The 22,239-nt window shown below is 40.0% G+C and overlaps 1 protein-coding gene across 2 annotated transcripts in view; it reads right to left on the bottom strand.

The window, feature by feature from the left end:
* Positions 1-22,239, bottom strand: part of LOC128692873 (centrosomal protein of 131 kDa) — a 145,241-nt gene that overhangs the window by 109,408 nt on the left and 13,594 nt on the right. For both annotated transcript variants that reach the window (XM_070092152.1, XM_070092153.1), the window contains exons 2-3: positions 16,744-17,086; positions 2,815-2,919 (exon numbers count right to left, since the gene is read on the bottom strand). In XM_070092152.1, the coding sequence (XP_069948253.1) occupies positions 2,815-2,919; positions 16,744-17,043 (405 nt within the window). In that variant the 5' untranslated portion in view covers positions 17,044-17,086. The remainder of the gene's footprint in view (positions 1-2,814; positions 2,920-16,743; positions 17,087-22,239) is intronic.

The following is a 22,239-nucleotide window of genomic DNA, read 5'->3' as shown; positions in this document are numbered from 1 at the left end:
CTAAAGGCTCCCTATTTTCATTTACCCCTGGCACCCCAAATTTACCTACTGCTCCCTCCACAACATTTTTACCCACTTCAGCATTGAGATCCCTAACCACAAGTAATCTCGCAGTTGATTCAAAACTCCCCACACACTCACTCAACATTTCCCAAAATCCCTCTCTCTCCTCTACACTTCTCTCTTCTCCAGGTGCATAAACATTTACTATAATCCACTTTTCACATCCAACTCTTATTTTACTCCACATAATCCTCGAATTTATACATTCATATTCCCTCTTTTCCTGCCATAACTTATCCTTCAACATTATTGCTACTCCTCCTTTAGCTCCAACTAGTTGAAACCCCTGACCTAATCCCATTTATTTCACCCCACTGAAGCTCTCCTACCCTCTTCAGCTTTGTTTCACTTAAAGCCAGGATATCCAGCTTCTTTTCATTCATAGCATCCACAATCACCTCTTTCTTATCATTCGCACAACATCCACGCACAATCAAGCATCCCACTTTTATATTTCTATAATACCTTTCATGTTACCAATAGAGATATCTAAAATAGACATTTGAAACAAAATGGTGAAAAGCAAAAAGTCCATTAACACATTACCCATTTTAGGTGAGAACTGTGTGCATACGAGGCAGTTAAAAATTATTTAAATCTGAGGGAGCGTTAAACTCGTACGGGTCTTACAGAGCCTAGGGAAATGGAGGGCATTTTGGCTCAATTCATGGAATTAGAGCACAGGTCCAATTCCTTAGATCAAAAACCTCTCACCAGCACCAAGGAACCTCCCTTGAAGGGCGAGGCACTGAAGTATAATTCTTGTTATGCAGCATTACTAAAAGAGTAATAAGGAATAAAATAAGCAGTGACTATTGTAATGCAGACATAACAGCAGCAATCGGTACACTAAGAAAATTGGTTCTTTTAATTTGTACAATTTAAGGTTAAAAAATATTCTACTATATTCTAAGAAAATAAATGAGACTAAACATGATTAATAAGTACATAACTTGATGAAACTCACAAGACATTGATGAAACTACCAAAGCAAGGCTGAAAGCAGCCACTCTGCTTAAGGGTTTTTAAAATGAATATTAATGGCTGGTTTAATTTGTCCACAAGATAAATTACCATTTGCATCAATATAACAAATACAGTGGACCCCCGGTTAACGATATTTTTTCACTCCAGAAGTATGTTCAGGTGCCAGTACTGACCGAATTTGTTCCCATAAGGAATATTGTGAAGTAGATTAGTCCATTTCAGACCCCCAAACATACACGTACAAACGCACTTACATAAATACACTTACATAATTGGTCGCATTCGGAGGTGATCGTTATGCGGGGGTCCACTGTATATTAAAAATTATCTGCTAAAATCTATAAAAATAAAACTTAAGGGTCAAATTAAGAAATAAACTCTTTAATATTTAAAAAATACAATACTGTACAGGCAACCCTTATCTTACAACCATACTCCTGTCCTCTCTTCTCCTCCCCTCCCCTCCCCTCCCTCCCTCCTTCCTCTCCATCACCAGCATTTATTTATTTATTTATTTATTTATTTATTTATTTTATAATTTGAACATACATACAGAGGTACAAAAAAATACAGGTAAGAGCAGCATGCCAAAGCCACTTGTATGAATAGCATTACGGGCTGGCTTAAAATTAACTTAAGATTAACTAAGCAATGATGTAATCAGTGATAAAACATTATTGTAAACAGATAACAATAAAGCACAAATGAGTATTACAAAGACAGGTCATATGGTTGCATGCATTGCTGTACATTAAGTTGAATGGAGTATTCTGTTAGGTAGTGAATTTAAAAGATAACAAAGTTAGATTGGGTCTTAGGTTTAACATTTATGTGATATAATTGTGAGAAACATTTAAGATAAACAATTTATAAGATTCAGTTATTCAGTATTTATTTGGTTTTGGGTGAGTAAGTGATCTTTGAGAGGAGACTTGAATTTATAAACAGGTAGTGTTTCTTTTATATTTACAGGTGATGAATTCCAGATTTTAGGGCCTTTTATGTGCATTGAGTTTTTGCATAGCGTGAGATGGACACGAGGAACATCAAAGAGTGATCTGTGCCTTGTGTTATGGTCATGTGTTCTGTTGAGGTTGGCAAGCAGATGTTTGAGGGGAGGGTTAATATCAGAGTTAAGTGTTCTATGTATGTAATAGGTGCAGTAATAAGTATGGATGTTTTGTATGGTGAGTAGGTTTAGTGTTTTGAATATTGGTGGAGTGTGCTGCCTGTAGTGGGAATTTGTTATTCTGACTGCAGCCTTTTGTTGGGTAATTTTGTTGGGTAATTTTGTCTCAACAAAAATATTTTAGATTATAAACTTAGTTCCCAGGAACAGAACCCTTATTTATAACAGTGCATCTATAGGAAATAACAGTTCAACTTACAATGGCACAGATAACAACAGCTACCTTGGAGTCAATCAGGTCATAATTACTATCAATATGTACAAGGCACTGAGCAACAGAAAAAAATAAATGCCACCATGGCCAAAATCCAGGTTAGGTGAATAAAATGATTCTTTAATGTTTTGTCTGTATGTGGTAATGTGCAGATAGTCTTTTGCATCAGTATGTTAAGCTTAGAGTCCCATAACATATAGAACTAAAGCCTCATAGTTCTGATCATCCCCATACCTGCATTTTTTTTTCCCAGTGTTTGTATTTGGTATTTATTCTTTTCTGCTGTGCAACGCCTTGTATAACTGACAGGGCTAACTTTTAATTTTGTGTTGCCTCAACTAAACACTGAAACTGTACTAACTTGCTTTCTCTTTCCAGCGACAGAATATCCATGAGTAGATACTACCCGCAATGAGCCTCTGCTTACTGGCTGATGTCGTCGTGGTGTGTACCCTACAGATCTGATCTGTTAAATTAAGTACAATGTTACATTTAAAGCTACATATATTTTGATTCACTACATGATCAAACAAGGTATCCCAGGCACCTTATTATCCATGCTTCCTATTCCAGTAAATATTACTATTATCATTATCATCATAATACAGCCTCTCCTCACTTAATGATGGAGTTCCATTTCTGAGGCAACTTGGGTAAGTCAATTCGTCACTAAGCGAGGAGCATACTATAAGAGCAGCAGATTTGTGTCAACCATCTTTGATATTGTTTTAATGTCACCTTAGCACCATTTATAGCATTTCTGGTATATTTTTAAATGTTTATACAGTAATTTAATGTACTGTAATAAACAGAATAGAGGAAATCAGCACTAATATAGTATATACATTCTGGTCAGAGAGCCCGTCCTAAGTCCAAGTGGTTAATAAATAAGTACGTTGCTAAATGACGAGAGGCTGTATTATGGTAATAATAATAATTAATAATTCTGGAGATCACGCAATATCAAATATAATTTATAAAAGTTTTAGTATAAAAGTTGTAGCGTTGGTGGTGGAGAGTATAGTGGTACCAACACTCTTATATGGGTGTGAAGCATGGGTTGTGAACGTTGAAGCAAGGAGGAGGCTGGAGGCATTGGAGATACCGTATCTGAGGGCAATGCGTGGCACAAATATTATGCCGAGAATTTGTAATTTGGAGATTAGGAGGAAATGCGAAGTAACTAAAAGTATTATCCAGAGGGCTGAGGAGGGGTTGCTGAGGTGCTTTGGTCATTTAGAGAGGATGGAGCAAAATACGATGACTTGGAGGGTGTATAAACTGTAGAGCGTGTTAGATATGAGTGGAAACAAATTATCTTTGGAACTTGATGAGCTGTTGTAATGTGAGTAGGGTAAGTAAGCTTATCCAGGTATACACAAATACAGTTACATAGATTATCATATATAGCAGCATGTGTGTAGAGAACCTAGGATAACCCAAGAAAGTCAGACAAATGGCTTCTTTCCATTGGGTAATACTTTATGAAAGGATTCAAGGTAACCAGCTGGACCTGAGTCCTGGAGGTGGGAGGTACAGTGCCTGCACTCTAAAGGAGGGGTTTGGCATACAGTGGACCCTCGCCTAACGCTATTAACCCGTTCCTGAGAGCTCAATGTTAGGCGAAATTATCGTTACGCGAATTAATTTTCCCCATGAGAAATAATGGAAATCAAATTAATCCATTACTGACACCCCAAAGTATGAACAAAAAAAAATTTTTACCACATGAAATATTAATTTTAATACACACAAACTGAAGAAGACATGCACAGTTACATGACACTTACCTTTATTGAAGATCTGGTAATAGAGTTGTGGATGAGTGGAACAAACTCCCGAGTACAGTTATAGAGGCCAGAACGTTGTGTAGCTTTAAAAATAGGTTGGATAAATACATGAGTGGATGTGGCTGGGTGTGAGTTGGACCTGATAGCTTGTGCTACCAGGTCGGTTGCCGTGTTCCTCCCTTAAGTCAATGTGACCTGACCTGACTAGGTTGGGTGCATTGGCTTAAGCCGGTAGGAGACTTGGACCTGCCTCGCATGGGCCAGTAGGCCTTCTGCAGTGTTCCTTCGTTCTTATGTTCTTATGATGGGAGGAGGGGAGACTGTGGATGGTGTTAATGTTTAGAAGGGGAATCCCCTTCCATTAGGACTTGAGGTGGCAAGTCCTTTTCTGGGGTTACTTCCCTTTTTCTTTTAATGCCACTAGGACCAGCTTGAGAGTCACTGGACTTCTGTCGCACAACATATCTGTCCACAGAGGCCTGTACCTCCCGTTCCTCTATGATATTCCTAAAGTGTTTCACAACATTGTCAGTATACAGGTTGCCAACACGGCTTGCAATAGCTGTGTGAGGGTGATTTTCATCAAAAAAGGTATGCACTTTAAGCCACATTGCACACATTTCCTTAATCTTTGAAGTAGGCAACTTCTTCAATTTCTCTATCCACTCCTCCGAAGCAGTTTCCTCAGGTGTGGCCTCTTGCTGTTGAAGATGATCTAGCAGCTCATCAGTGGTTAGTTCTTCATTGTCCTCCTCCACCAACTCTTCCACATCCTCCCCACTAACCTCCAACCCCAAGGACTTCCCCAATGCCATAATGGATTCGTCAACTGGCATAGGATTCCAGGGTTAGCCTCAAACCCTTCAAAATCCCTTTTGTCTACACATTCTGGCCACAGTTTCTTCCAAGCAGAGTTCAAGGTCCTCTTAGTCACTTCCTCTCAAGCCTTACCTATAATGTTTACACAATTGAGGATGCTAAAGTGATCTCTCCAAAACTCTCTTAGAGTCAATTGAGTTTCTGAGGTCACTACAAAGCACCTTTCAAACATAGCTTTTGTGTACAGTTTCTTGAAGTTGGAAATGACCTGCTGGTCCATGGGCTGCAGGAGAGAAGTGGTATTTGGAGGCAAAAACTTGACCTTAATGAAGCTCATTTCCGCAGAAAGTCGCTCTGCCACGTCTGAAGGATGACCAGGAGCATTGTCTAATACCAGGAGGCACTTAAGGTCTAATTTCTTTTCAATTAGGTAATTTTTCACAGTAGGGGCAAATGTATGGTGTAACCAGTCATAGAAAAAGTCCCTAGTGACCCATGCCTTACTGTTTGCCCTCCACAGCACACACAAATTAGCCTTGAGGACATTGTTTTTCCTGAACACTCTGGGAGTTTCAGAGTGATACACCAATAAAGGCTTCACTTTGCAATCACCACTAGCATTGGCACACATCAACAGAGTATGCCTGTCTTTCATAGGCTTATGTCCTGGGAGTGCCTTTTCCTCCTGAGTAATGTAGGTCCTGGTTGGCATTTTCTTCCAAAACAGGCCTGTTTCGTCACAATTAAACACTTGTTCAGGTTTCAGTCCTTCACTGTCTATGTACTCCTTGAATTCCTGCGCATATTTTTCAGCCGCTTTGTGGTCCGAACTGGCAGCCTCACTATGCCTTATCACACTATGTATGCCACTACGATTCTTAAATCTCTCAAACCAACCTTTGCTGGCCTTAAATTCACTCACATCATCACTAGTTGCAGGCATTTTTCTAATTAAATTGTCATGCAACTTCCTAGCCTTTTCACACATGATCGCTTGAGAGATGCTATCTCCTGCTATCTGTTTTTCGTTTATCCACACCAATAACAGTCTCTCAACATCTTCTATCACTTGCGATCTCTGTTTCGAAAACAAAGTTGCACCTTTGGCAAGAACAGCTTCCTTGATTGCCATTTTCTTGGCCACAATAGTAGCGATGGTTGATTGGGGTTTTGTGTACAACCTGGCCAGCTCGGAGACACGCACTCCACTTTCATGCTTAGCAATGATCTCTTTCTTCATATCCATAGTAATTCTCACTCTTTTTGCTGTAGGGTTGGCACTAGAAGCTTTCTTGGGGCCCATGGTGACTTATTTTGCAGGTGCAATCACTAAAATGGCTGTGATAATATGAAATGTTCCGCTTGTATGCTTGGAAGCGACCACAGTGGCTGGCTTGTAAACACTGGCACCCACGGAACAAGTGAGGCGGGCTCAGGCCGCACGTGGACGCGTCTCGAACGAACCGCGTTGAGCGAGTTTTTAGCGCTAGCCGAGGCAAAATTTTTGCGTTAAAATGTATCGCTAGGCGGATTTAACGTTATGCGATGCGTTCGTTAGGCAAGGTTCCACTGTATTTGCTGTTTAGAGTGACATCTATCTGCTGTATCTGCGTGCCTCTGGCAAGACAGTGATAGCATAATGATGGTGAAAATACTTTTCCTGGTCACCCTGTCTTGGTGGGAGACAGCCAACATGTTAAAAAAAAGAATTAATAAATATAATAATAACTAATATAATTATAATTTAGCAGTAGTAGTTTTTTAAGTTTTCAGAAGATGCTGGTCTGCCTGCATTCTCTTTTGAGCTCATTCTTTCAGGGACTTTGTACAGGTACTCCTCACTTAACGACCTACCTTTTTAATGGCCACTCACAAATATGACCAGCACTCTGACCAGTCAGTATTGTAAGCTGTGTGAGAACTTTGGCCGTGAAAATGGCAGCACGTCTCAGCATCAAGCATCTCATCTCGCATCATTCTTTCTCAATCTCAGTTTTGTTCCCTCAGTCGGTCATTTTTCACTAACTATAGCTAGTCAGTCAGTCAAGTCAATAAGTCATGTCAGTACGTCAAGTCTGTCAGTCAATTTAATTAGGTAAATATACACATAAATATAGTTAAATACATAAATTATTAGACATAGCAGCATATTTAAACACTGCGTGTATTGACTGGTCTTCAGAAATTAACTAAGTTAATAACAAACACATCTGAGAATCATATGGAATACGTATGTACGGGCCAATGATAGTAAACTAGCCAAACAGGTATTACACAAGATGCAGACTCATTGTATCTGAACAACTGTGGCCGAAACGTTTATTTGCTGCATTAATGCTCATGCCTTATACATGTATCTACAAGCACAATGCAACACTTTTTTTTTTGGGTTATCCTAGGTAATTTACAATACGTATGATAACTGTACAGCCTTTCTTCGCTTAATGACAGGGTTCCGTTCCTAAGAGGTCTGTAAACGAATTGCTCGTTAAGTGAGGACCATACTAGAGATGTATCTGATATCTGCATCTGCATCTGTGGAACATCCCCACAATTTCTTACATTCACATCTTACTGTAAACAGAAATCTGCATATGCATCCGCAAAATAAGTAAGACATCCTCATATACATCCGCATCCATGGATATCTAAATTTCACATCTGATACATCTCTAGAGCATACTATACTGGTAGTGGGTTTGTGTCAACCATCTTTGATATATTTTTTAATGTCACCTTTGCAACATTTATAACATTTTTAGTATATTTTAAAATGTTTATAGTGTACTGTATACTGTAATAAACAGTAGAGGAAATCAGCTCTAATATACATTACTTAGGTGTGCATACTGGTTGGAGTGCTGGTCGTAAGGAGAGGCTGTACTTATGGGTACCTATGCCTAAATAAACTTGTTCAGCTGGCCAGCCAGCTGAACACATCAGTCAGTTTATTCAGGTAAACATATACATAATGAGATTCTCGAAAGTTACATCCAGGACCCCTACGAGTAATTCCATTTCCTCGCTGTCATCTCCCTTACCTGGGCCCTCTACAGCTCCTGATAACCCTGCTAAGTTTGATGATGACTCTGATGACTTTCTTTATTCAGAATAAATAAAAACGATTACCTGTTTACCTGGAGTTACCTGGAGAGAGTTCCAGGGGTCAACGCCCCCGCGGCCCGGTCTGTGACCAGGCCTCCTGGTGGATCAGAGCCTGATCAACCAGGCTGTTGCTGCTGGCTGCACGCAAACTAACGTACGAGCCACAGCCCGGCTGGTCAGGAACCGACTTTAGGTGCTTGTCCAGTGCCACCTTGAAGACTGCCAGGGGTCTGTTGGTAATCCCCCTTATGTATGCTGGGAGGCAGTTGAACAGTCTCGGGCCCCTGACACTTATTGTATGGTCTCTTAACGTGCTAGTGACACCCCTGCTTTTCATTGGGGGGATGTTGCATCGTCTGCCAAGTCTTTTGCTTTCGTAGTGAGTGATTTTCGTGTGCAAGTTCGGTACTAGTCCCTCTAGGATTTTCCAGGTGTATATAATCATGTATCTCTCCCGCCTGCGTTCCAGGAAATACAGGTTTAGGAACCTCAAGCGCTCCCAGTAATTGAGGTGTTTTATCTCCGTTATGCGCGCCGTGAAGGTTCTCTGTACATTTTCTAGGTCAGCAATTTCACCTGCCTTGAAAGGTGCTGTTAGTGTGCAGCAATATTCCAGCCTAGATAGAACAAGTGACCTGAAGAGTGTCATCATGGGCTTGGCCTCCCTAGTTTTGAAGGTTCTCATTATCCATCCTGTCATTTTTCTAGCAGATGCGATTGATACAATGCTATGGTCCTTGAAGGTGAGATCCTCCGACATGATCACTCCCAGGTCTTTGACGTTGGTGTTTCGCTCTATTTTGTGGCCAGAATTTGTTTTGTACTCTGATGAAGATTTAATTTCCTCGTGTTTACCATATCTGAGTAATTGAAATTTCTCATCGTTGAACTTCGTATTGTTTTCTGCAGCCCACTGAAAGATTTGGTTGATGTCCGCCTGGAGCCTTGCAGTGTCTGCAATGGAAGACACTGTCATGCAGATTCGGGTGTCATCTGCAAAGGAAGACACGGTGCTGTGGCTGACATCCTTGTCTATGTCGGATATGAGGATGAGGAACAAGATGGGAGCGAGTACTGTGCCTTGTGGAACAGAGCTTTTCACCGTAGCTGCCTCGGACTTTACTCTGTTGACGACTACTCTCTGTGTTCTGTTAGTGAGGAAATTATAGATCCATCGACCGACTTTTCCTGTTATTCCTTTAGCACGCATTTTGTGCGCTATTACGCCATGGTCACACTTGTCGAAGGCTTTTGCAAAGTCTGTATATATTACATCTGCATTCTTTTTGTCTTCTAGTGCATTTAGGACCTTGTCGTAGTGATCCAATAGTTGAGACAGACAGGAGCGACCTGTTCTAAACCCATGTTGCCCTGGGTTGTGTAACTGATGGGTTTCTAGATGGGTGGTGATCTTGCTTCTTAGGACCCTTTCAAAGATTTTTATGATATGGGATGTTAGTGCTATCGGTCTGTAGTTCTTTGCTGTTGCTTTACTGCCCCCTTTGTGGAGTGGGGCTATGTCTGTTGTTTTTAGTAACTGTGGGACGACCCCCATGTCCATGCTCCCTCTCCATAGGATGGAAAAGGCTCGTGATAGGGGCTTCTTGCAGTTCTTGATGAACACGGAGTTCCATGAGTCTGGCCCTGGGGCAGAGTGCATGGGCATGTCATTTATCACCTGTTCGAAGTCATTTGGCGTCAGGATAACATTGGATAGGCTTGTGTTAACCAAATTTTGTGGCTCTCTCATAAAAAATTCATTTTGATCTTCGACTCTCAGTCTGGTTAGCAGCTTGCTAAAAACTGAGTCATATTGGGACTTGAGTAGCTCACTCATTTCCTTGCTGTCATCTGTGTAGGACCCATCTTGTTTAAGTAGGGGCCCAATACTGGACGTTGTTCTCGACTTTGATTTGGCATAGGAGAAGAAATACTTTGGGTTTCTTTCGATTTCATTTATGGCTTTTAGTTCTTCCCGCGATTCCTGACTCCAATAAGATTCCTTTAGCTTAGGTTCGATGCTTGCTATTTCTCTGACCAGTGTCTCCCTATGCATTTCAGATATACTGACCTCTTTTAGCCGCTCTGTTATTCTTTTCCGTCGCCTGTAAAGGGAGCACCTGTCTCTTTCTATTTTACATCTACTGCTCCTTTTTCTTAGAGGAATAAGCCTCGTGCATACATCGAGTGCCACCAAGTTAATCTGTTCTAGGCATAAGTTGGGGTCTGTGTTGCTTAGTATATCTTCCCAGCTTATATCAGTTAGGACTTGGTTTACTTGGTCCCACTTTATGTTTTTGTTATTGAAGTTGAATTTGGTGAATGCTCCCTCGTGACTAGTCTCATTATGTCGGTCTGGGGCTCCACGCATACATGTCTGAACCTCAATTATGTTGTGATCTGAGTATATTGTTTTTGATATGGTGACATTTCTTATCAGATCATCATTGTTAGTGAAGATGAGGTCTAGTGTATTCTCCAGTCTAGTAGGCTCTATTATTTGCTGGTTTAAATTGAATTTTGTGCAGAGATTTAAAAGTTCGTGTGAGTGTGAGTTTTCATCAGAGCTGCCTCCTGGTGTTATTACTGCAACAATATTATTTGCTATATTCCTCCATTTTAGGTGCCTTAAGTTGAAATCCCCCAGGAGCAAGATGTTGGGTGCAGGAGCTGGAAAATTTTCCAGACAGTGGTCAATTTTTAACAGCTGTTCCTGGAATTTCTGGGATGTTGCATCCGGAGGCTTGTAGACTACCACAATGCCTAGGTTTTGGTTCTCGACCTTTACTGCTAAAACTTCCACTACATCATTTGAGGCATTAAGCAGTTCTGTGCAAACAAGTGACTCTGCAATGTACAGGCCCCCCCCCCTTTTGCCTGTTCACTCTGTCACATCTGTATAGGTTGTAACCTGGGATCCATATTTCATTGTCCAAATGATCCTTTATGTGGGTCTCAGTGAAAGCCGCGAACATTGCCTTTGCCTCTGCAAGCAGTCCATGGATGAAAGGTATTTTGTTGTTTGTTGCTGGCTTTAGACTCTGTATATTTGCAAAGAAGAATGTCATCGGACTGGTGGTATTGTTGGTACTGGGGGGGGATTTTTTTTCCGGCATTAGTATCTGTATCTGTTGGTTTGGAGTGGAGGCCATCGACTGTGGTTCCACTCCAGGAATGACTGGATTTGGTGTACGATTTCTGCCATTTCCTGCCAGTTTTTTTTCCTTCCTGGCACTAAAAAACCTCTCCCTCTTGAGTGGCTGTGGCTACCCAGGTTTTCCCATGGCCTGGATGTTTTGTATCTTTTTGTCCCCTTTAGATGGTGTGCCTGGCAATTTAAGTTATAGCACAGTCTTTCCTGTACTGAAGAGGTACACATTTCAGGGTGAAAAAGCTTACAGGAAGGGAGTTTGCATTTTCCTGTTGTCATATGGGCACGGCATTTTCTAGGGTGGTCATAGTTGCACGTCCCGTCTGTTTTTCCAGATTTCCCATGTCTGCAGATACCAAGTGCATAGTATGTGCACAGGCTTGGTTTCCGTTTGCCTTGAGTTTCTGTGACTGTATTCCCTGTTGGTGCATGTTTCCCTGTCTTATTCCTATCCTCCCTAGCACCAACAATGGAGCTCCCACCAGTTGTTTTTGGTAATATATCCTCACTATTGCTAGTGGAGTCCTCTTGTTTGCTATTTCCTGTGGTATTTCTAGTTTGCAATATTGGTTTTATCTTATCTTTGACTACACTTGTTTCCCCACTACGGCTCCTGTCCCCTATGAGGTCATTTATATGTATTCCTTCCTGCGTATAATTCCCGACTACCTGGACAAAATCTCCAGCTTCATCATTACTGTCTCCCAGGACAGCACCTCCAGCTTCACCATTACTGTCTCCCAGGACAGCGGCTATCAGCCCCACATTTACTGACTACCAGGACATCACCTCTAGCCTTACAGTTTCTGACTACATGGCCAGTATCAAGGGTAGTACCATTCAGCCCAGACTTTTTATGTTCCCATCTGTTGTAGAAAGCTTCCAGGTTTTCTATGAAAGCAGCTTTGATGTTATCCTCTTTTAATAACCTTGTGATTTTAGTCCACAGATTTATCTCATTTGGGCATACCCAAAAACACTTCCCTGTATTAATACTGCTTGTAGCTAGTTCTTGATATCTGCACAAGGGGCGTGACACCAATTTCCACAAAAATGACAATTTATCCATGTGGAAGCCCGTTTGTTTGATTGACTGCAGACTACACAGAGCTTCATAATGATTTGAATGGTTGATTTACTGTAATTCTACTAGCAACCTCTTGAATACTCTATTAATAACCTCCTTAAATGAAGCTCTAGCTATTTGTATTTCTATTTCTAACTGTACTTGTATATTGGACAGCTTACCGTGTACGTTCCTGATTTATATTTATTGTTTGTGTTTGATAAGGGCGCCTACAACCCCATCCGTTTACAGTCTGCTTTATTGTCCAACGAATCCGTTTGTAACCAGTCAAGGGTTCGGACCATCAAGGGTTCGGACCAGTCGAGGGTTCGGACCAGTCTGATCTGATCAGTGGGTCACTTATTTAAAACATACTGGTCGGTGATTTGGGCTAACACATGAAGGATCTACTTGAAATTATCTACCCGAGTATTTACAGTATGCAAACCTATGTATATTAGAGCTGTATAGGTATTAGACGCTTTAAATGTCGTGTAGGTGGGGTAGACAGAAGAACTAAATGAGAGAGAGAGAGAGGAGAGATGCCAAGAACGTAAACATACATAAACATGTATTAATTCCTGTATGTGTACGGTTGGTTCATACACTCTAACTCCTTTACAGTGAACATCTAACAAATGATTAAACTCGGTGAACAAGGTATGTCGATGGTAATAATAATGTATGACATTTAAAGCGCTTCAGAGTAATTATCATTATGATTATTACCATCGACATACCTTGTTCACCGAGTTTAATCATTTCTTAGATGCTAAAAGAGATGCCAAGAAATGCCGAGAATGTAAACACACAGACAAACACACCAGCTAATCTCTTTACAGTGAACTGTAAGAAGTTATTTCTCGAGTAACTTTCACATATTGTTAACATTTGTAAGTGAAGTTTATAGTTGATACCTCGTGTCACTGTGTGCGACTCAGATTGAATATCAGCATTGTTCACCGTGTTCATTTCTTTTCCCCTGTGCTTGTAGTGAGAGATAGTAGATTCGTTCTCCCTTGCTCGTATTGCGTGTTATAGCGTTATTTTTTTCAACCGGGGAGAGTCATCCACTCCACCGAGTTTGTTCATTCCTCCAGCAAGAAAGAACCGATCCCTTGTGTTCTGGTGATTCGATTCCTGCTCCAGGAAGATCTTATTCTGACTGTGAAGCCACCAGCACCCATTAGTGACTCTGTAATGAGCCAAGAATTACTGTATCGAACAGTCGAGTTGAGTACTCCTAGCAGAAGAGTTAGTAATTCCACAGTCACTAGTGAATGTAGCTGTATCTTTTGTAGATACTTGTTCAGATCGTCCATGTAGATACTCATCAAATCTCCCTCAGTCAAGGCATGTGTTGGCCATTGCAGAGGAATTTGATCCTCCCAGAGATGATAACCATTCTGCATATGTAAACCTTACCCTCGCAGAACTGGGTTTAGATGTAAACAGCCTGTACAATTAGATGTCCGAGATGAAGGAAACTGTCAACTGTGTGTTTTGTTATTAGCTGATTAGTTTGTCAGAAATTTTCGTGTTCACGTTCCCTCCGTATTCTGAGAATTTGACAGTAATGATCTGAGTGTGCACCAGATGCCTTTGCTGTTAATTTCACCTTGTATATATATATATATATATATATATATATTTATTTCCTCAGAATCCGTAGAGTGCATGAATACAGATCGATCGATCAATTCCATCCCATATTGTACAATGATTTGTTCTTATAGTTTGTAATTCATTACGTTAAAACTGATTACGTTAACACCCATTACGTAAAACTCATTTTGTTAACATCCATTATGATACCATCCATTAGTTCTAAGTTATATATGAATTTGTTATTGTATAGAATCAGCCCAGAACCACCTGCCTGTTCAGCCTATAGCATAGTAGTGTATGTCGGGACGACATACGTAACATGACCGAGCTGTCAGCATAGTTGCTGATCCCCTTATGTGTGTTGTATAGCGTATCATAGTACCATCCATGTGCTTTATATAAAAGATGCCTAGGCCGAGTGACTGTATGACGTCAAGGGGTACAGCATGAGTCAGTGAGACAAGCTGCCTCCCTCTCAGTCGATGCATAGGCATAGAAGGCAGAACACGGCAGGCTGGGCTCCATCTCCCATTACCACAGTCTGACAATATATATATCATTACCATCCAACAAGTGTGTCTACCTTCAACCCTCTTGTCTCCTTACCGAACCCCACACGACACTTCTTTTGTACTTCTTCCATTTTCCTCTTTGTTTTTCCTATTCCAAGGGCTGCTGCACTTCTATCTTGTGCTATGGGGTGTACAATAAAGTACAAATTCATAGACAAAATATGTAGTCTTGGAGACTGCTTGATGCTGAGACACACCACTAATCCCTTTACAGTGAACTTCTTTTGTGCTTACTTCATTCTTTGCTCCTTCTCTTTTTCCTTTTTCTACAATAAATATGTACTCACTTCTCACCCTACATTAGGACTACAAATATTTTAAGGCAAGTATATAATAAGCAACCTGTATGTGCATTGTTTCCCTACACTAAAAACCACTCACCTCTCACTACATTAAGAATATAAATATTTTAAGGTAAGTAATGAGTGTACTGTATGTGAATTTTACTTTTTTATTGTTTTTAATACCTATTTCTATTTTTAATATTCTAAAAATGTTATAAATGGTAACATTAAAGCAATATCTAAAGATGGCTGACACAAACCCACCACCACCACGGTATGCTTCAAATATTGGTAAGGGGGCAGCTCCTCATTAAATGACCAATTAGCTTACTGACTTCTTAGGAACCTAACTTAGTCGTTGAGTAGTACTACCTGTATTACGTTCAGGAAGCTACTTATTAATGTTTTCCCTGCCTCTTTAGTTTACTTACCCATTAATATTTCTAATATAAATGACTCAACACAAGGAACAGACACAAACATGTACAGATGATGCAAAAAATTGTATGAAAGATGACAAATATGAATAAATCTAGGCACATGTAAGCTTGTTAGTAGTGAGAGGGAGCAAGAAAATAATGGAGTGATGGTGAAAGTGTTTCTTCTTTCTTGGGCCACCCTACTTTGGTGGGAAACAGCCGGTATGTTAAAAAAAAAAATATGAGCAGATGGATAATGAAATTTTAAGTTATTAAGTTCCATGTTCTGTAATAGAAATGGGAGAATTCAGAAGCAAATTACATCAAGCTTACAAATTGTGTGATAAAATAAATAGTGAAGCACTAACAGAAAAGGGTTTAGAAGCAATAGTCTGTCACTTAAAAATGACTTGGATAAAAGTGAGAGAAACTTGAAAATTATGCTGGCAAATTTCAATGTGACCTTCAGATATATGGATGCAGAAATGTTAAAATTATAAGTTATTCACACCATACTAGATACAATGACAATAACAAACAATTCTGCAACCAATAGATTTTGTCTATTGGTTTCCAGACAATACCACAGTAACAATAATGTACAATTCCATAACCATTGAGCATTATCCACTAATTCTGGACAATACTAAACATGTTAACAGTAACAAATAATTGTGTAACTAATGTATTTTGGCCATTCTTTACAGACAACACCATTCACACAATTTAAAGTAACAATTGAAAATAAAGATGTTCAAAATACAATAATTTTATTTACATTTTTGTAGTAGATAGACGAGACAAATACTGTGATCATATAGTGGCTACTAGTGAAAACTTTTATCCTAAGTCAGAAGAGCTGTGAAGCTCTACTAGCAACATCCACTCTAATTATAGAACAAATGATGTTCGTCCTTGGTGCTATAACTATCAGATACTGATTTGCTACATCATACTGCTAACACACACGGTACACTGACACATCAACCTCCAACTTTATCAGGTGAAGTTTCAGACTAGCATTCAGATTCGAACACTTTTTCACTGCACCACCATATGCTCTAGAAACCATTATTAGTTAAAATGTACTTTATATGATAATAAAGCAAAGATAAATACGTATATAAATACTAGGAAAATTGTAGAGAATAACAACTCCGCCTATGAATGAATGCAGGCAATGATAAACTTAAATCACCAACTACTGGCTACTGTAGTTATTATTATAGTAGTGTAATAACACTGGACAATTCAGTAACCACTTTGTCAAGCCGAACTGTAAACAACAGATATTGTCTGCCCAATCCAAAAATTAATTTAAATACGTACCAGCATACTATCATTAACATGAACTAGGTTCACATACTTCTTATACTCTAACCATTACCTCTCATAGCTCCATCTATATATACAGTAAACAACTATGAAGACATCACATGATAAATGATTTTTTGAAAGTCAGATTTTGTGACCTACCGATTTTCCTTCCACCTTCAGGTTTAGGTGTGATACATCATGCGACTTGAAAGAAGCAGACCCAGCAGATGTTCTGCTTACTGAATAAGGCCCAGTTCGTGCTGAGGAAGGTGCTGATGAAGGCCTGCTGGGTATTGGGGCCGATGATGGCCGACCGGTGTAAAGCTTGGGTCGGCATGTGCCTGAGGAAGGTCTGGCTGAACCGACTCTACCACTGCCTGGCCGTGCTGACCCAACCCTAGACACTCCCGAGCGTGCAGACCCAATGCGTCGGCAAATGTTAGACCTCTCTTCTATCATGATAGGAACTGGCTATTCTAATGTAACTTTCACATATTTTACCCTGTAAAAAAAAAATGCTTTCATAAATTTCATAAACTACTAGATATTGTTTAACTATCTGTAAAAACAGTGCCAACTTAGCCCTCTAACTGTCCAAATGTAAATCTACGTTTGCGCTCGTAGTGCTCCGCCCTTGATTTTCTCCATAAGAAAGAATGTAAAAAAAAAACGTAGATCTACGTTTGGAGCGCTACGCGAGCAAACGTAGATATATGTTTGGACACTTTAAGGGTTAAAAGGTAATTTTTTTAGTGTAGTATTTCATTACACTCACTGTTATTTGGTAGAGGATTTCAAATTTCAATAAAATGAAATAGTACTCTTATAATTAAAATTGAGAACCCACTTAAAACAAAATAGGTGGAAGATTGAGACACTTATGCAGCATATGGGAATCTTTATTCAGGAAACGTTTCGCCACACAGTGGCTTCTTCAGTCCAATACAAAGAGGAAGGCGTAAGGAGAGGAGGAGAATGAGGTAATCAGTCCCTCAACCTGGAGTCGATGTGTTCAGTCCATGATGCTGCAGTGTCTGACAGTTGTCAGACACTGCAGCATCATGGGATCTTGTTACAAAGAATTCTTCAACACTTGTTCAACCTTTGGACGAAGACCTACTTCGACTAGTGGATGTTACCACTATGACCCCGCCTCCGCCTGCTTCACCTCACATCACTACAGTATATAAGCCACGTCTACGGCCCTATGCTGTACATTCTACAAGATTGATGGACTGAACACATCAACTCCAGGTTGAGGGACTGATTACCTCATTCTCCTCCTCTCCTTACGCCTTCCTCTTTGTATTGGACTGAAGAAGCCACTGTGTGGCGAAACGTTTCCTGAATAAAGATTCCCATATGCTGCATAAGTGTCTCAATCTTCAACTTGTCGGTTTTTCAAACCATTCATCACAAAATAGGTGGAGAGAGATCTGTATATTTCAGTCTAAGTCAGAGACCCTTTTTCATCAGATAAAAAGTGTCTGAGGCAAAAATACAAAGAACTCTTTTGGCCTATGTTTCTGTCTAATTAATTTCTCATTTTTCATGGATCAGTGTTCACAACTCTCTTAAACTTAAACAGAATTTGTAGGAAAGAATACAGTTTTGAATTATGAAAAATGTATTTCTGAATAATTGACTGATGACTCAGAACATAATCAATCCTCAATCATCTACTCACCTCCAAGCCTCTCCAGCAAGAATTACAAGTCTCCCTTGCTTTATGTAAATTCACTATTACATTATGTAATGTCCTGTTTTTATTGCAATCATGATTTGCAAAACACACTTAAAAGTCTTATTATATTTGAGCATGGTACAATGCCAATTGTCTGAAACACAATTACAGCATAAAATGAGGAACCCCTTACCTCATCTTTTTCCAGGACAGTTGTTGTCACATATACACCCATATACATATACATTCATACCTCTACATACAATCATTCATTTTATATTATAGATATATATATATATGTATATACAGTGGACCCCCGATTAACGATATTTTTTCATTCCAGAAGTATGTTCAGGTGCCAGTACTGACCGAATTTGTTCCCATAAGGAATATTGTGAAGTAGATTAGTCCATTTCAGACCCCCAAACATATACGTACAAACGCACTTACATAAATACACTTACATAATTGGTTGCATTGGGAGGTGATCGTTAAGCGGGGGCCCACTGTATGTATGTATGTATGTATGTATGTATGTGTGTGTGTGTGTGTGTGTGTGTGTGTGTGTGTGTGTGTGTGTGTGTGTGTGTGTGTGTGTGTGTGTGTATATATTTATATATATATATATATATATATATATATATATATATATATATATATATATATATATATATATATATATATATATATATACAGTGGACCCCCGGTTAACGATATTTTTTCACTCCATAAGTATGTTCAGGTGCCAGTACTGACCGAATTTATTCCCATAAGGAATATTGTGAAGTAGATTAGTCCATTTCAGACCCCCAAACATACACGTACAAACGCACTTACATAAATACACTTACATAATTGGTCACATTCGGAGGTAATCGTTATGCGGGGGTCCACTGTATATATATAATTTATTTTTATTTTTTATTATCACACTGGCCGATTCCCACCAAGGCAGGGTGGCCCAAAAAAGAAAAACTTTCACCATCATTCACTCCATCACTGTCTTGCCAGAAGGGTGCTTTACACTACAGTTTTTAAACTGCAACATTAACACCCCTCCTTCAGAGTGCAGGCACTGTACTTCCCATCTCCAGGACTCAAGTCCAGCCTGCCGGTTTCCCTGAACCCCTTCATAAATGTTACTTTGCTCACACTCCAACAGCATGTCAAGTATTAAAAACCATTTGTCTCCATTCACTCCTATCAAACACGCTCACACATGCCTGCTGGAAGTCCAAGCCCCTCGCACACAAAACCTCCTTTACCCCCTCCCTCCAACCTTTCCTAGGCCGACCCCTACCCCACCTTCCTTCCACTACAGACTGATACACTCTTGAAGTTATTCTGTTTCGCTCCATTCTCTCCACATGTCCGAACCACCTCAACAACCCTTCCTCAGCCCTCTGGACAACAGTTTTGGTAATCCCGCACCTCCTCCTAACTTCCAAACTACGAATTCTCTGCATTATATTCACACCACACATTGCTCTCAGACATGACATCTCCACTGCCTCCAGCCTTCTCCTCGCTGCAACATTCATCACCCATGCTTCACACCCATATAAGAGCGTTGGTAAAACTATACTCTCATACATTCCCCTCTTTGCCTCCAAGGACAAAGTTCTTTGTCTCCACAGACTCCAAAGTGCACCACTCACCCTTTTCCCCTCATCAATTCTATGATTTACCTCATCTTTCATAGACCCATCCGCTGACATGTCCACTCCCAAATATCTGAATACATTCACCTCCTCCATACTCTCTCCCTCCAATCTGATATCCAATCTTTCATCACCTAATCTTTTTGTTATCCTCATGACCTTACTCTTTCCTGTATTCACTTTCAATTTTCTTCTTTTGCACACCCTACCAAATTCATCCACCAATCTCTGCAACTTCTCTTCAGAATCTCCCAAGAGCACAGTGTCATCAGCAAAGAGCAACTGTGACAACTCCCACTTTATGTGTGATTCTTTATCTTTTAACTCCACGCCTCTTGCCAAGACCCTCGCATTTACTTCTCTTACAACCCCATCTATAAATATATTAAACAACCACGGTGACATCACACATCCTTGTCTAAGGCCTACTTTTACTGGGAAATAATTTCCCTCTTTCCTACATACTCTAACTTGAGCCTCACTATCCTCGTAAAAACTCTTCACTGCTTTCAGTAACCTACCTCCTACACCATACACCTGCAACATCTGCCACATTGCCCCCCTATCCAGCCTGTCATATGCCTTTTCCAAATCCATAAATGCCACAAAGACCTCTTTAGCCTTATCTAAATACTGTTCACTTATATGTTTCACTGTAAACACCTGGTCCACACACCCCCCTACCTTTCCTAAAGCCTCCTTGTTCATCTGCTATCCTATTCTCCGTCTTACTCTTAATTCTTTCAATAATAACTCTACCATACACTTTGCCAGGTATACTCAACAGACTTATCCCCCTATAATTTTTGCACTCTCTTTTATCCCCTTTGCCTTTATACAAAGGAACTATGCATGCTCTCTGCCAATCCCTAGGTACCTTACCCTCTTCCATACATTTATTAAATAATTGCACCAACCACTCCAAAACTATATCCCCACCTGCTTTTAACATTTCTATCTTTTTCCCATCAATCCCGGCTGCCTTACCCCCTTTCATTTTACCTACTGCCTCACGAACTTCCCCCACACTCACAGCCGGCTCTTCCTCACTCCTACAAGATGTTGTTCCTCCTTGCCCTATACACGAAATCACAGCTTGCCTATCTTCATCAACATTTAACAATTCCTCAAAATATTCCCTCCATCTTCCCAATACCTCTAACTCTCCATTTAATAACTCTCCTCTCCTATTTTTAACTGACAAATGCATTTGTTCTCTAGGCTTTCTTAACTTGTTAATCTCACTCCAAAACTTTTTCTTATTTTCAACAAAATTTGTTGATAACATCTCACCCACTCTCTCATTTGCTCTCTTTTTACATTGCTTCACCACTCTCTTAACCTCTCTCTTTTTCTCCATATACTCTTCCCTCCTTGCATCACTTCTACTTTGTAAAAACTTCTCATATGCTAACTTTTTCTCCCTTACTACTCTCTTCACATCATCATTCCACCAATCGCTCCTCTTCCCTCCCGCACCCACTTTCCTGTAACCACAAACTTCTGCTGAACACTCTAACACTACATTTTTAAACCTACCCCATACCTCTTCGACCCCATTGCCTATGCTCTCATTAGCCCATCTATCCTCCAATAGCTGTTTATATCTTACCCTAACTGCCTCCTCTTTTAGTTTATAAACCTTCACCTCTCTCTTCCCTGATGCTTCTATTCTCCTTGTATCCCATCTACCTTTTACTCTCAGTGTAGCTACAACTAGAAAGTGATCTGATATATCTGTGGCCCCTCTATAAACATGTACATCCTGAAGTCTACTCAACAGTCTTTTATCTACCAATACATAATCCAACAAACTGTCATTTCGCCCTACATCATATCTTGTATACTTATTTATCCTCTTTTTCTTAAAATATGTATTACCTATAACTAAATCCCTTTCTATACAAAGTTCAATCAAAGGGCTCCCATTATCATTTACACCTGGCACCCCAAACTTACCTACCACACCCTCTCTAAAAGTTTCTCCTACTTTAGCATTCAGGTCCCTTACCACAATTACTCTCTCACTTGGTTCAAAGGCTCCTATACATTCACTTAACATCTCCCAAAATCTCTCTCTCTCCTCTGCATTCCTTTCTTCTCCAGGTGCATACACGCTTATTATGACCCACTTCTCGCATCCAACCTTTACTTTAATCCACATAATTCTTGCATTTACACATTCATATTCTCTTTTCTCCCTCCATAACTGATCATTCAACATTACTGCTACCCCTTCCTTTGCTCTAACTCTCTCAGATACACCAGATTTAATCCCATTTATTTCCCCCCACTGAAACTCCCCTACCC

The sequence above is a fragment of the Cherax quadricarinatus genome, chromosome 38 (genome assembly GCF_038502225.1).
Source record: "Cherax quadricarinatus isolate ZL_2023a chromosome 38, ASM3850222v1, whole genome shotgun sequence".
NCBI lineage: Eukaryota > Metazoa > Arthropoda > Malacostraca > Decapoda > Parastacidae > Cherax > Cherax quadricarinatus.
The sequence above is the reverse complement of the archived record's forward strand: the minus strand, read 5'-3'. Positions and strand labels throughout refer to the sequence as shown.